The sequence below is a fragment of the Balaenoptera physalus genome (genome assembly GCF_965194825.1).
Source record: "Balaenoptera physalus genome assembly, chromosome: 9".
Classification (NCBI taxonomy): Eukaryota; Metazoa; Chordata; class Mammalia; order Artiodactyla; family Balaenopteridae; genus Balaenoptera; species Balaenoptera physalus.
This window is the reverse complement of record NC_138888.1, coordinates 44,656,752-44,671,391: the sequence shown is the minus strand read 5'-3', so window position 1 is coordinate 44,671,391 and position 14,640 is coordinate 44,656,752. Positions and strand designations below refer to the sequence as shown.

At 40.2% G+C, this 14,640-nt stretch overlaps 1 protein-coding gene across 4 annotated transcripts in view; it reads left to right on the top strand.

The window, feature by feature from the left end:
* Positions 1-14,640, top strand: part of NT5DC1 (5'-nucleotidase domain containing 1) — a 125,825-nt gene that overhangs the window by 99,537 nt on the left and 11,648 nt on the right. For 2 of the 4 annotated variants that reach the window (XM_082475332.1, XM_082475331.1), the window contains exons 7-11: positions 520-694; positions 2,536-2,633; positions 8,451-8,483; positions 12,383-12,501; positions 13,602-13,754. In XM_082475332.1, the coding sequence (XP_082331458.1) occupies positions 520-694; positions 2,536-2,633; positions 8,451-8,483; positions 12,383-12,501; positions 13,602-13,754 (578 nt within the window). The remainder of the gene's footprint in view (positions 1-519; positions 695-2,535; positions 2,634-8,450; positions 8,484-12,382; positions 12,502-13,601; positions 13,755-14,640) is intronic. The other 2 variants (XM_082475334.1, XM_082475333.1) reach the window with 1 other exon arrangement.

The following is a 14,640-nucleotide window of genomic DNA, read 5'->3' as shown; positions in this document are numbered from 1 at the left end:
AGCACCTCCCAGGGGCTGTAATAGACCAGGGCCTCTAGTCTCAGTTTCATCTGAAACAACACTGACTCAGGAACCCAGCTCCCTTCTCCACTGCTTCATGCCAAAGACGTGTTCCTAGTGCACTATCTGAATATGTATTTGTTTGTTATCCGTATTCAGCAAATATTTGTTGAATGATTGAAAGAATATTTATTAATTGACATTTCAAATGCAGTAAGGTTTTCTTTGATTTGAAAATACTGATGTATTGTATTTATCGTGTTATCTGTTTTAACACTTTATCAGTCCTGGTCAAATAACCAAAAAATATTTTCAGCTGACATTCTCAATCATCATGTTTTTAAGAACAAGAAGTATTCTTAAAAAGCAATTAGTAATGGCGTCGTTGCTGGATTATTCAAACCTAGTTTTTATCCTTTTAGTTTTATCTATAGATTTGAGAGAGAGGAACTTGTTTGAGAATGCACTGAGTCAAAAAATTTTTTAAAGAAAAACCTCCTTGATATTTTTATTTTTCAGAAAACTGTGGAATATATTTTCCAGAAATAAAAAGAGATCCAGGCAGGTATTTACACACTTGTCCGGAATCTGTTAAAAAGTGGCTTCGACAGCTAAAAAATGCTGGGAAAATTCTTATGTTAATTACCAGTTCTCACAGTGATTACTGTAGACTCCTCTGTGAATATATCCTGGGGTAAGTGACGAGTCATTTCGTTTTCGTGATCTTATAAAATGCTGATAACAAATTACACCGGTGCTTTTTTAAAAGTGTTAGCCATGACCATATCATTATATTAAACAATGCTGAGTGACAAGTGGTTGTTTCTCATAACAGCCCTTAGCATCTGCTGACAGAAACACACCCCAAGTACATTGCAGCAGAGCGGTATTACCGGGCCAGTACGCTCATAGCCCGTTCATAGTCTGGGCTTGAGCTTTTCTGAAAGGTGGATGGACCGCATGTCCTTCGGGCCGTCCTCCGTGAATTTGGTTTCTCGGCTTTGGATGATTATTGAGGGACACTGGGACACTGAGTTGTAGATTATAGCCCCTGACACTTACCTGGAATACAGTCCCTCTGTAGCCATTTCCATGTGGAGCCAGGCACTTCCCCATTTACACGGCCAGGGGTGGGATTGACATCCATGAACATCGAGGCAGCATAAATGCATACACTTAAAAATAAGACAGCCGTGGGCTCAAGCCCTGCCTTGCAACTCACCCCGTGACCTAGGGTAGGTTCTATGACCTCTCTAAGCCTCAATTTCACCATCTTAAAGATGGGACAGTAATATCTCATAGGTGTGGCGGGAAGTTTAAATAGCGCAATACAGGTAAAAGTATGAGAGTAGTTGGTAAGCCTCAGCAAGTGTTAATACTTATCTATGGCATTCTTACGGGCAATGCCAGGGAATATCCATGGTCAGAGCTAGATTCTAAAATGACCTGTTAGATCTCCCCTACTGTTTCCTCAAATTTTAGCAGATACTGTACTGAATTGCCGTGAGTATGAAGCAAATTTTAGCCTCAAAACTGACCTCTTGCCAACCTGTTTAGCTTCCTGATTTCCATGTTCCTCAGCACATGTGGTTTCAGATTGGTCTATGGTGTACTTACAGTCTGTCGGTGGTTTTCTGCTTTCTGATTAATGTATAGGTTTGGGATCCTTGAAGTGAATTAAGGCTGCAGCCCTGGATGCTTTGGAAAGTGCCTTTGTAGAGACATTTGCTGTCCTGGTAGTGGGACCATGCTTCAGAATAAACACTTGGGAGTCTTAATTTCTTTTTCATTAGCATAGATTACCAAACTTTTTCTTCATGTCTCAATTCCTCTGCAGTGTCGTTTTGCTGTGTAAAAGTATTCTGGAATGTTGGGTAAATATTATCTCCCCAATGTAATAGTGAGTCTGTCAGGAGCAAGGACTATCTTTCCTTTGCTGTCCCAAATAATCCTTAATATAGTGTTAAATACAGACTAAAAACCAATTATTATTGTTGCCTAAAAATTACCATATTATAATACTACTCTGATTTTCAAAATAAGGTATCTTCACATTTTGAACACTCTCTGAAAGATGTCACCTGACTTGTTATAATGCTAGCTTTCTGTAGGACCCATGTAACACACAAAATTATTAATAACTCTTGATGCTAATAAATCCAGACAGATTTCAGGCCCCAAATTTGAAAACATAGCTCGTGAATATTTTAGGTCTTAGAAACTATTGAATTTACACACTATAATTATTGCCATAGTGAGAAAACCAGCTTAGCACCTAGAGTTAATGAGTTAATGTGCTTTTTTCCCCCCTTATGTTTGTATTGATACTTAAGGGTGGTGTCAGGATGATTAGTGCTTGACTACCTTCTATTTCCAGTGTTAAGGTTCACCTTAGAATGTATAGAAAGCGTAGAAAAGTTAATCAAAAGACCAGAAATGATGCTGTGGTCAAATAGGCAAAGATTAAGTTCTGTTTTATATGGACCTTTTCTAATTCCTTAAAATAAATTTATGAAAAATATCATTGCTTTTTAGGAATGATTTTGAATATCTTTTTGACATTGTGATTACAAATGCATTGAAGCCTGGTTTCTTCTCCCATTTACCAAGTCAGAGGCCTTTCCGGACACTTGGTAAGTTAACATTTTGTATCTTTACTCTCCTATTTAAGATTTGTTCATTCTCTTACTCAATAAATACCTGTTGGCTGACAGCCATGTACAAAGCTCTGTGGTAGATGCAACAAGGGGAATAAAAGAGATACCAGGTGTTCTTTTCCCTCATTGGGATGCATAAACAAGCACATAAGCAAGTTGGTAAATGCCTGGGATATGATTACAGGTCATGTTACCTGTTGAGATGGAAATGACTGCCTGGTGAGGTAGGGTAAACCGGGAGGCCACCTTAGAGTGCCTGGCCAGGGGACGCCTGTCTGAAAAGGTCAGGTGAGGTGACTTGCCAGGCGGGACCTGCGGGATGAGTAATGAGAAGAGCAGAGGAAATGTGTCCCTGGCAATGGGACAAACAAATGCAAAGGCTCCGTGTGAGGGTAGTTTGGGCTCGTTCCTGTGACAGAGAAGGGACCTGTGATTCTGGCACACAGTCATGGGCAGAGAAGGGGTGAAATTAGGGAGACAGGCAGCCTCATACACTGTGGAAATGGTTTTGATTTTTATTCCAAAAGCAACCTGAAGCTATTCAGTTGAGATGTATGAGTGACATAGAGACCTTTTTGGCTGCTGGGTGGGGAATGGATTGGATGTGGGGAAGGATAGAGAGAAAGAGGGAGACCAGGCAATTGAGTGTCGCAAGTGAGACATTGCGGTGCTTTGGTCTGAGGCAGTAGTACTGGAAATGGAGAGAGGTAGACATATTTAAGATACGTTGTGCAGATGGAAAACACAAGACTTGGTGATGTTTTAGAAGCAGGAGATGAAAAGGGAGCTAATCAAAAATGACTTCAGGTTGCTGATATTTCTTTTTTCTGAATTGAGCAAATGGGTAAATGGTGGGACCATTTACAGCTATGAGGAAAAATAGAGAGGAAAAGTTTGTGCAGGGTGGTTCTTAATATAACTATTAAGAACTCATTTTTCAACGTATTAATTTTGAAATGACTGTGAATTATCTCACTGGAGCTCTCAATTAGGAAATTTATATAAATGAGCCTGGAGTCCAAGAGAACAGGTGTAGGTTCAGGATATAAATTTGGGATTCATCAGCTCATAGACGGGTATTTAAAGCCTTGGGCTTACGTGAGATCACATAGAGGGAGAATACAGATAGGCAGAAGGCCCAGACCAAGCTCTGACACACTCTAACATTAAGGATAGAGAAGAAAGAGTGTGATGTAGGAGCAGACAGATTATAGTGGGGGAAATAGAGTACAACATTCATAAACCGGTGAGGAGAGGAGAGAGTGGTCACCTAGGGCAAATGCTACTGAAAGTCAATTGGAAAAGGAAAGAGAAATGTCCATTGTAGTGGACAAGACAGAGATCACTGGTGTCTTGAGCACTGATAGATATAGAACCAGACTGCAGTATCCTGAAGAGTTCATTGGAGGTAGTGGAACCCATGAGTGTAAACAACTCTTTCTAGAATTTTAGCTATGAAAATAGTCAAACAATTGAGGTTTTAGCTGGAAGACAATGTAGGATCGAGGGCATACAGATGGTCCCCGATTTACAGTGCTTCAACTTAGATTTTTTGACTTCATGATGGTACGAAAGCAATACACATTCAGTAGAAACTGTACGTCAAATTTAGAATTTTAATCTTTTCCCAGGCTAGCAATATGCCTTTTGATACTCTCTCTTGATGCTGGGAATGGGCAACGAGCCACAGCTCCAGTCAGCCAGTACCTCAGATCATGAGGTTAACCAGCCAGTGCACTTACAACCACGCTGTACCCATACTGATTCAGTAAACTCCATGAAGTATGCACTACTTTGTTGTAAAATAGGCTTTGTGATAGATGACTTTGCCCAGTTGTAGGCTAATGTAAGTGTTCTGAGCATGTTTAAGGTAGGCTAGGCTAATGTTCGGTAGGTTAGGTATATTAAAGGCATTTTTTGACTTAAGATATTTTCAATTTATGCTGGGTTTATCAGGTTGTAACTCCATCGTAAATCAAGGAAGACCTGTAGTTTATTTTATTTTATTTTTTTTTAAGATAGTAGTCTTCTTATTTTTTAATTTTTTTTTTTTTTTTTTTTTAATTTTTGGCTGTGTTGGGTCTTCGTTTCTGTGCGAGGGCTTTCTCCAGTTGCGGCAAGCGGGGGCCACTCTTCATCGCGGTGCGCGGGCCTCTCACTGTCACGGCCTCTCTTGTTGCGGAGCACAGGCTCCAGACGCGCAGGCTCAGTAGTTGTGGCTCACGGGCCCAGTTGCTCCGCGGCATGTGGGATCTTCCCAGACCAGGGCTCGAACCCGTGTCCCCTGCATTGGCAGGCGGATTCTCAACCACTGCACCACCAGGGAAGCCCAGTTTATTTTTTTTTAACTGAAGATAATCGAATGTGCATATATGCTGATGAGAATGGTCTAGTACAGTTGTTTTCAGCTGTGGCAGTTTTGCTCCTCAGGGCAAGTTTGGCAACGTCTGGAGACATTTGGTTGTCACAACTTTGGAGGAGGGATACTACTGGCATCTAGTGGGTAGAGGCCAGAGATGCTGCTGACCAACGTACAGCGCACAGGACAGCACCCCTACCGCCAGCAGCAAAGAATTATCTGGCCCCACATCTCAGTAGTGCCAAGGTTAAGAAACCCTGGCCTAGTAGAAAGGCAGGGATCAATGGTGTTTTTTATATATTGGTTTAATGTCTTATATAAATCCTTGATGTTAAAAAATAATCAGGGATTCAGTCACTTTGCTGTATACCTGAAACTAACACAACATTGTAAATCAACTATATTCCAATGTAAAGTAAAAATTAAATTTAAAAAAAAGAAATAATCAAGGAGTCAAATAGGACTCTTTGTATTAAACCAGGAAAAAAATTTCGATGTTTTTCCCTTCTTCACAAACTTATATTTAAGTACATTAAGTACTCATTAGATGTTTATTTTTACTTTTATCTTCAAGGTTTTCATATTTTGTTCCAAGAAAATCTGTGTCTGTTCTATACCTACAGTAGTACTTATGCCGTTTCACCAAGATTTTTATTAAAATTTTGCTCAGACACACAAACACCAGTAACAGAAAACAATGCACATTAAAAATATACCAAATTTTTTAACATATTGGAGACCACAAATGCATTAACTTATGCTGACAAATTACTGTACTTTGTGCAGTATTTCTGTTTAATTGAAGAGTATTCAGAGATATAAGGGTAAGCTTTTAAAAACTACAGCCATGTAGAGGTATCTATCTTATAACCTCTGTGCGGTATTTTCTTTTGGTTTTACACTATCAAATTGGATTTGAGGACTGACATAATAATGGTTATCCAAACTATATTTTCAGATATTATATTCATTAAAAGACTTGATAGTCATCTTGGCTGAATTTATAAAATGAAAATGTTATAAGTCTTAACTTTAAGAGTTGAAAAGTCTGAATGGATGAAATAGGACCCAAAGTCCTGTCACCATTGTCTATAATGATTAGAATAAAATGCCTATGGACCTCAGAATGTATGGGATTTCATGCTTTTATATAGATATAGAGCTTGTCTCAGTTTTTTCACATCCAGAAGGGATTAGACTAGATGATCTCTAAAGTACTTTCCAGCTTTAGTTTTCTGGTCCTCTGATTTAAAATATTTTGGTGTAAGACACAGTGAATCCTGCAGTTTCTGGAGCTGATACAAAATAGTTTATTCACATTTAGAGGGCAAAAGGATTGCCAGAACTATTATTAATAAGAGGTTCATACTGCTCATATTAAAGAATCACTAATACATTGTGTTCTGTTACAGTGTTTATTTTGCTGCTGATTCTGATTCTTCTACCTCTAACTGCTCTATCTCCGTTTCCACTGCTGGTTTCCCTTCACCTTTCTCGTTAAATGTCACTACTCTATAGCGTTCTGCATTGACCTTCCTTTCTTCTCCTGCTGTTGTCAGCTCTCTACCACCCTCTGGTTTTAACTGTCACCTGTTTGCTAATGACTCCTAATTCCTTAATTCTTGGTTTCCCTTTTCCCTGACTTACAGAGACCTGTTTCTATCTGTCTTCTAAGCTTTCCATGCCCCAGAGCCCTGGCATCACATGAAACTTGACATACCTATAACAACTCATTAATTTCCCATATTCCATAACTCTGTTATAACTTTTCGAACCACAGATTTTGCCCAAGTTAGGGAAATCAGTCATCTTCAGCTCCTCTCTCCCCTTAACAGCTAACCTATCCTCCAGTTTTCTCACGTTTGTCACCTGCCACTCCCTTATCATCCCTTGTATGAATTGGCACAGTGTTACATCAGGTCTGGGTGATTACAGTACTTAACTGATCTCTCAGCCTTGTAACCCGCCAGCCATCCTACATACGGCAGTTAATGTTATTGTACAAGTCACGTCAATTGGCCCTTACGTGACAGTCCAGTGTCTCGTAAATCAAATCATTGCTCCAAATGATTAAAGTCAGAAGTAAAATTAAGGCAAAGAAGCTTGTTGGGATGGAAGGCACGGTGAGCCAATCCCAGAGACCCCAGCGCTGCAGCATCCTCTGCGCAGTCGCACAGGACTGATGGCAGCCGTTGTCATGGAGGCGCGGAAAGGGAGGGTGGGGACTCGGCAGGTGGGGGGCTGAGCTCCATTCAGCTTGATCCCTACAGGGGCTTAGGGACTGTTTGGGCGCGGGGAACCTCTTCTAGGCAAAATCTGTTATCTCGCGACTCGGCTCCTCACCAGAGCTAAGGCTTGGTGGGGGGAGGGAGTCCGTCCACCTTGCAAGATTGTAAATTCGGTGGGGGGAGGGAGTCCGTCCACCTTGCAAGATTGTAAATTCAGTGGGGAGAGGGACCACGTCAGTCTCCGGCTACCACCTACCCCTCCCCCGCGCCGCCCAATTTGGGAATCATGACCCAACTTGCTGTCTTTGGTATCTTGGCCTCAGCTTCCACCTATCCACTGACCCCCAAATGCCTCCCCAGCTGTCTTTGCCAGAACCTCACACCGTATTTTGTCTTGTACACCAGACACCTCCACCCACTATTCTGAAATCAAACTTGATTCTCCTTCCACCTTGAAAGCAAACAACAACCAAACATGCTGGTCACCTTGTATATTCCTTATCTTTGTTACTTGACCAGCCGCTGAATAAACCCAGCTGGAAACCTTCATCATCTTCACGCTTTCACATCCAGGAGGCTGTGCATCAAGTCCTGGGGGGTTTTGTTTGTTTCTTGTTTTGTCTTGTTTTTTTTTCATAAAGTCCTGTTTAATCTACCTCAGAAATATCTCATCTCTGCCGTCCCCTCCCTTCCCGTTAAGCTTTTATCATTCTTCCCCATTCTACCTCGTCCCTCTGCCTCCCTTTATACCTCTATTTCTGTCTCTTGCCCACTGCCCTCAAATACTTTTCATTGGCATAGATTTCTATTTGCCACTTGCTTTTAATTTCAATATATTTTGTATTGCTCACTTATTACTGTTAGACTTACAATATATTTAATATATTTATCACACACAGAATCTCATTGGCTCCCCACTCCATATAGCACCCTAAGGCTAAATCTGGTTGCTAGGTTACCTTTTCGTCTTCATTCTCACTGCTCCCCACAGGTGCCCATTACTCTCTCCTTGGTGAAATGAATGCCTTTTATTGTTCTATCAGGTTTTTGTTTTGTTTTGTTTTCCTGCTGTTCTTTCTACATCAGTGTTTCTCAGACTTTACACTCAAATCACCTAGGGATCTTGTTAAAATGGAGATTCTGATCCAGTGGGGCTGGGCAAAAGGCTTCGATTTGCATTTCTAAACAGATTTTCTGTTGAAACAGATGCTACTGGTCAGATCACCAAGATGGACTTTAGTAAGACCAAGAGAATGTCTTAGTGAGTACATTTAATTGAAGGTTGTTATTCTGAAAAGAAATAAACTTCCTATCATTTTAGGTGTGGAAATGAGCTAGGTAGTTAAGCATATTTAACTAAACGACCAAAGCCAAAGTAGATAGAGGGTAAGAGTAAGAGTTTCACTTTCTGTTCTATGAAATTTGCTCCAGCTCACTGGTAAAGTATTTATTACCTTTAATAGTATAATTTCCATTTTATAGTCCCCAACACAGGCAGGCATTTTAGGAGGTATTTTACTTGAAAAGTATCTTACTGCCCATTCCAAAAACAATGGAGAAAGTGTGTATGAAAATCCATAATTGGTGGGAAATTTTTCTAGCGCAAAATTGAAGAAGGGATGTATAAAAGTAAATATGAACTGTTCAGTGAAGTTCATATAAGAAGGAGTCCTAGAAATCAAAACAACTATAAATATATTTAATCATAAATCACTGTTAAGTAAACCCCTAGCAAGTCAGAGATTGCTCCTAGAAAATAAACATTCTGAGCTCAAGAACTCAGACCATCTAGTTCACTGCCATATCCCTCATACCTAAATTGGTTTGTGAAGGATTGTTGAAATAAAGAGTGAAAGAAGAAAAGAAAGAAATCCTGGTGGGATTTTGTTTGATCTCACCAGGCGAATTCTGTCATGTTTTAACTTTTTCCTTGTAACAACATTTCACATGTCTATCAAAAAAAGACTATTAAATAAATCATGGAATTTAAAAAAACAGGCAAATCACAATGTATTATCAATAAAATAAAGTTTAAAAAAAATCAAGTTGCAGAACAGTGTGCCGAATATGCTGATATTTGCATTTAAAAGGGAGGAGGGGTCACGGGTGTTGTATTAGTTTGCTAGGGCTACTGTAACAAAATACCACAGACTGAGTGGCTGAAACAGTGGAAATTTCTTTTTTCACAGTTCTGGAGGCTAGAAGTTTGAGGTCAAGGTGTCAAAAAGATTGGTTTCTTCTGAGACCTTTCTTCTTGGCTTGTAGATGGCCATCTTCTCCCTGTAGCATCACATGGTCTTTCTTCTGTGTCCTAATTGCCTAATTATGTGTCCTAATTTCCTCTTTTTATGAGGACGCCAATAGTATTGGATTAGGGCCCACTCCGTGGCCTCATTTTAACTCAGTCACCTCTTTAAAGGCCCTGTCTCCAAGTACAGTCACATTCTGGGGAACAGGGTTAGTGCTTCAGCATATGAATTTGAGGGGACCACAGTTCAGCTCATAATAGATATATACATGTGCCCAAACTAATCAAATTGTATGCTTTATGCCCAGTTTATTGTATGTCGATTATACCTCAATAAATGTATTTCAAAAGTGGAGAAAAAGAATATATATTTATATTTGCTTTTATATGCATAAAAGAATGATTACCTTTTGCAGAAGAGGTGAGCACATAGCAGGTAGAGTTCAAAAAAGAGTCTTTTAGGGCTTCCCTGGTGGCGCAGTGGTTGAGAATCTGCCTGCCAATGCAGGGGACGCGGGTTCGAGCCCTGGTCTGGGAAGATCCCACATGCCGCGGAGCAGCTCGGCCCGTGAGCCACAATTGCTGAGCCTGCGCGTCTGGAGCCTGTGCTCGCCAACGAGAGGCCGTGATGGTGAGAGGCCCGCGCGCCGCGATGAAGAGTGGCCCCCGCTTGCCACAACTAGAGAAAGCCCTCGCACAGAAACGAAGACCCAACACAGCCATACATACGTACATACATACATAAAAAGAATGTAAGCAGACAAGAATAGCATTAAAAAAAATAATAATAATAAAAAATTTAAAAATATATATTAAAAAAAAAAAAAAAAAAAGTCTTTTAAAAAAACTTAAATGTATTACTGATTCAAAAACATCACACAAATACATACTTTTAAAACACTGGTAAGGTAGTAACACCAAAGGCTCTGGGAATTGGGAGAAGCTGCTGGGAGCTGCCGCAGGAGCCAGTTCTGACATCACATCAGTCAGGCCCAGGCACGTGAGTTCTCTGGCTCTCTGTCTTATCTGAGTCATGGAGCTTGCTTTCTTCAAGGCTGTCAGCCATAGCCTTGACTGTATCATTTCCCCATATTAATTTTGTAACTATTATGCTGACTAAAAACGTACTGTTTTGCTTTTTTGTTTTTACTTGTCCATATGGTCTTACAGTTAAAAAATGAGAAGATTTACTTTGTTATTGTAAAACACAGCTGCATCCAGAAGTAAATTATAGTTTTCAAAAGAGTTTTAGTTTGATTTACTATTTGCTTTAATTGATTGTTGTCTTACTGCTTGTCTTCTAGCCCTAATTTGAAGTCCTTTGAGGTGTGATTGTAGCAGTTTGGTAACTTTGGGCAGATTCCTTAGCTTCTCCAGATACCAGTTTCTGCGCCTGTGAATTGAAGGGATAGCAGCTAAGACTTCTTCAACACTATGTGGCCCACACTCTTCCACGTGCTCCATCTGTATTAATTCACTTATACACTCACTCTATGAGGGAAGTACTGTTATTATCCCCATTTCAAAACTGAGGAGACAAATCACAGTCACTCTCTTATCCCCTTTGTCCTCCTTTGTTTTTTTTCTATTGTATTTATTATCTTCTAATATCCTTTTTAAGTGAACTTTTTCAAATCAGTGTCATCATTGTACTGCTTGCAGGGCACATTTATTTATATTATGTGAAAATGAAAGTTCATATAACTGTTTCCCATAGACCATGAAAAGAAGTGTGAAAATATTTGGGTTTATAAAGATTGTGCTTGAAGCTTCCTTGAGTTTGTTCCCTTGGATTGTATCGCTTCCACTTCATCTCTGATGCTTTCACAGCCCACGTTGGCTCCCTGCTGCTGGAATTAATAGCTTTCTGAGTCCCACAGCTTCCCAGTTATGGAGGTTCTACCAGAGCCCTGGAAGCTGCCTGGCATGAATTAGTACCCTGCAGAGCAGCTTCCAGTGTGGCAGCTGGAAACGGGGAGGGGGAGGGAGGGGTTTGTGTAAAGTGAGTATTTTGTTTTGGTCTTTGTATAAAGAAGGGTTTTTTCCTTTTCGTTAATTACTGAGTCCCGATATGTGAGAACTTACGATTCCGTAGATTTGTTTTGTTTTTAATAAGCAATGGAAAGATGCCCTTCCCACTGTTCCTGTACAGTGGGCCTCTACATATCAAATGTACATTTGCTTTCAAAAATATTTGCGTAAATTACTCATTTCCCAGTTGCCATCAAACCCACATTATTTACATGGTAAGACATTCTGTGCTAAGTACAGACAGACAGACAGACATGAGAAATAATTGGTTTTCACTGTGTTTCTCCAGGAATATGCTGAGTCTTCTTAGACTCTTAATGTTAGGCTAATACATGGTTGGTTTTTTAACTACTCTTTAGAGAATAGTAGGGTTTTCATTTGATTGTGTAGAAGAATTAGAAAATGGCTGCTGAAATGTCAACCAAATAGGCATAAATATCTCTTGACCTTAAGCTGGCGGTTGCTGTGATATGGCCTTAATTATCTGTAAATGTGTTTTTAGAATTCCTTGTTCTGGAGGAATTCACCTCATATCATTGTGATATGTTGGACTCATTTCTTATCACCAACAATGGGGGAGACTCTGCCTTTGTGAGGGAAGAGGGTGTATAGGATATCTCTGTACCTTCCTCTCAATTTTGCTGTGAACTTAAAACTGCTCTTAAAAAAAAATCTTTAGAAAGTATATGTATTTATGTCCATGAAGTGGTTATGACATATAGGTGATCACTGAATGCTAGCGCCCATCCCCACATGGTTCCTTCTTGTACGTGTCCTACAGCCATGCCAGAGTGTGGTCTGTCCAACTGGGTGCTATCACTTGATTAAAAAGTATATGATTGTCAAACTGTGTTTTCAGAGAATGATGAAGAGCAGGAGGCACTGCCGTCTCTGGATAAACCTGGCTGGTACTCCCAAGGGAATGCTCTCCACCTTTATGAACTTCTGAAGAAAATGACTGGCAAACCTGAACCCAAGGTATTTTCTGACTGAGCCCAGTTTACAAGGGCTTGGAGATATAAGCCCTTGTAAACTAAAACCATAACTCTAAATGCATTCAGCATAATTATCTGTGAGGGAATCATCTGCCTCTGCCTGTCTGCCAACCTCCTTGCCTACCTCTTCTGCTTAAATAAGCCTTTCCTTTGTTGATGTACATTGAGTCTTTCTCTGTAACAGAGAAAAGCAGATATTCCAATCAGGAGGCCACAGACCTGAGAGATACAGTGGAATAGTGTGTGGGTTACCTGAGGAATGTTATCCTGATAACTGTCCATCAGGAACATTTTTATGTGTAAAACAAGCAGTAACTGATTATACTATAGACTGAAGACACATTAGCTTTTAACATCCTGGCCACACTGTTGATGTTGGACATTGGTATATTTTTAACAGCAGGATGCTTTCTTCTAAAAAACGTTTGCCAGGAGCCCCATGAGAAGGAGGGTCAGTGGGTCACTGAGCCCTACTCCACTGGCTCGTACACTGTCACAGCCCCCTGGGGACTCCTGCCTTGGAGGTTCTAGTTCATGTTCCCTTAACCTTGTTTTCTCATCTGTAAATTGAGAGACATGGACTAGATCAATGAGGCTGTGCCTCAGAACGCCTGGGAAGTGTCCCAGAGTCCACTTGCCCACGCCCACCCACTCTCAGAGATTCTGTTTCAGCAGGTCTGGCTGGCGCCCAGAAACTGGTCAATTGGTTGTGTTGTGCATTCCTGCTAATCTAACCCTCTGTAACAGGTTGTCTCCAATATCTCACCAGCTCTTCAATTCCAGGGGCAGGTTCAACTGTAAACATATGGGCTCTTTCATTTTCATTTCAGAAAATTGAATTCACTTATCTTCTGCCTTTCTTCTATCTGCAAATGAATTGTGTAACTTCTTAAACCTGACACCTTGTGAATCAAATAGGACAGGTCACCTGTGAAGTTATTCAAGGAAATTTAAGATGTCTATGCAACTTGTACATCACTTACTCTGATACCTGTTGAGGGATTTTCTTCTGCCTTCTATAAAATGAACACTACTCTTTCACAATTCTCATGTCTCAAACAGAATTTGCCATCTGACTTACAGGTTGTTTACTTTGGTGACAGCATGCATTCAGATATTTTCCCAGCCTGTCATTATAGTAATTGGGAGACAGTCCTCATCCTGGAAGAGCTCAGAGGGGACAGAGACGGGAAGCCTGAGGACTCAGAGCCTCTAGAGAAGAAAGGAAAATATGAGGTAAGGGTCTCCTTCGGTTCTCTCCTTGAAAGAAAATCCTTGTGTTTCACATATCTTAGAAAGTGCTTGTTGGTGCCAAGAGAGATGAAATCTATTGGCACTTATTGTGATCTTCATGCCATCTCAGCTCTACAGTTGATCTTGTGGATAGTTTTTAAATGATGCCAAGATAAATGCTGTTGACCATTAATGTAATGGTCTGTAATGTCTGTCTTCCGAGTTCTCTACTTTCATCCGGTGCTGTGGCGCCGTGGCCGTGTTTTGGCTGATGATGAGGCGGCCAGATCCTGACACTGCGGTTATACTCTACCTCTTTTGCTTGGCCATGAAAGCCCTTGTGCTCTCGCTTCATGGATCTAACTTAACAAAATTGGTAGCTCCCTTAAACGTACTCCTGAGCCACCCAAAATGAACTTAGGTAAAGACTTGAGGGAAAGAAAAGTAAAATATGTCATAAATCTAGAAAGGGAAAATAGTGTATAAAAGCAAAAATAAGCAGAAAAGAAGAAAGGTCAGAAAATAAAATGCATTTTCCTAAATTCATTCCAGTGGAACAATCTAAAAAGAAGGTAAAACACAAGTCAAAAAACAAATATCCAATCAAAAAATAACAATAAAAAGAAACTATCAAGCCATGGAAAAACATGGAGTAACCTTAAGTGCATATTACTAAGTGAAAGAAGCCAGTTCCAAAAAGGCTGCGTACTGTATACAACTATATGACATTCTGGAAAAGACCAGTGGGTGCCCTGGGGCTCAGGGGGGAAGGAGATGCTCTATTTATCTGGAAACCTAAAGCTGTTCTAAGAAATAAAGTCTATTTATTTAAAAAAAAAAAAAAAAGATAGCTCTAAGTAGATGCAACTGAATGTTAGAATAAAAGGGT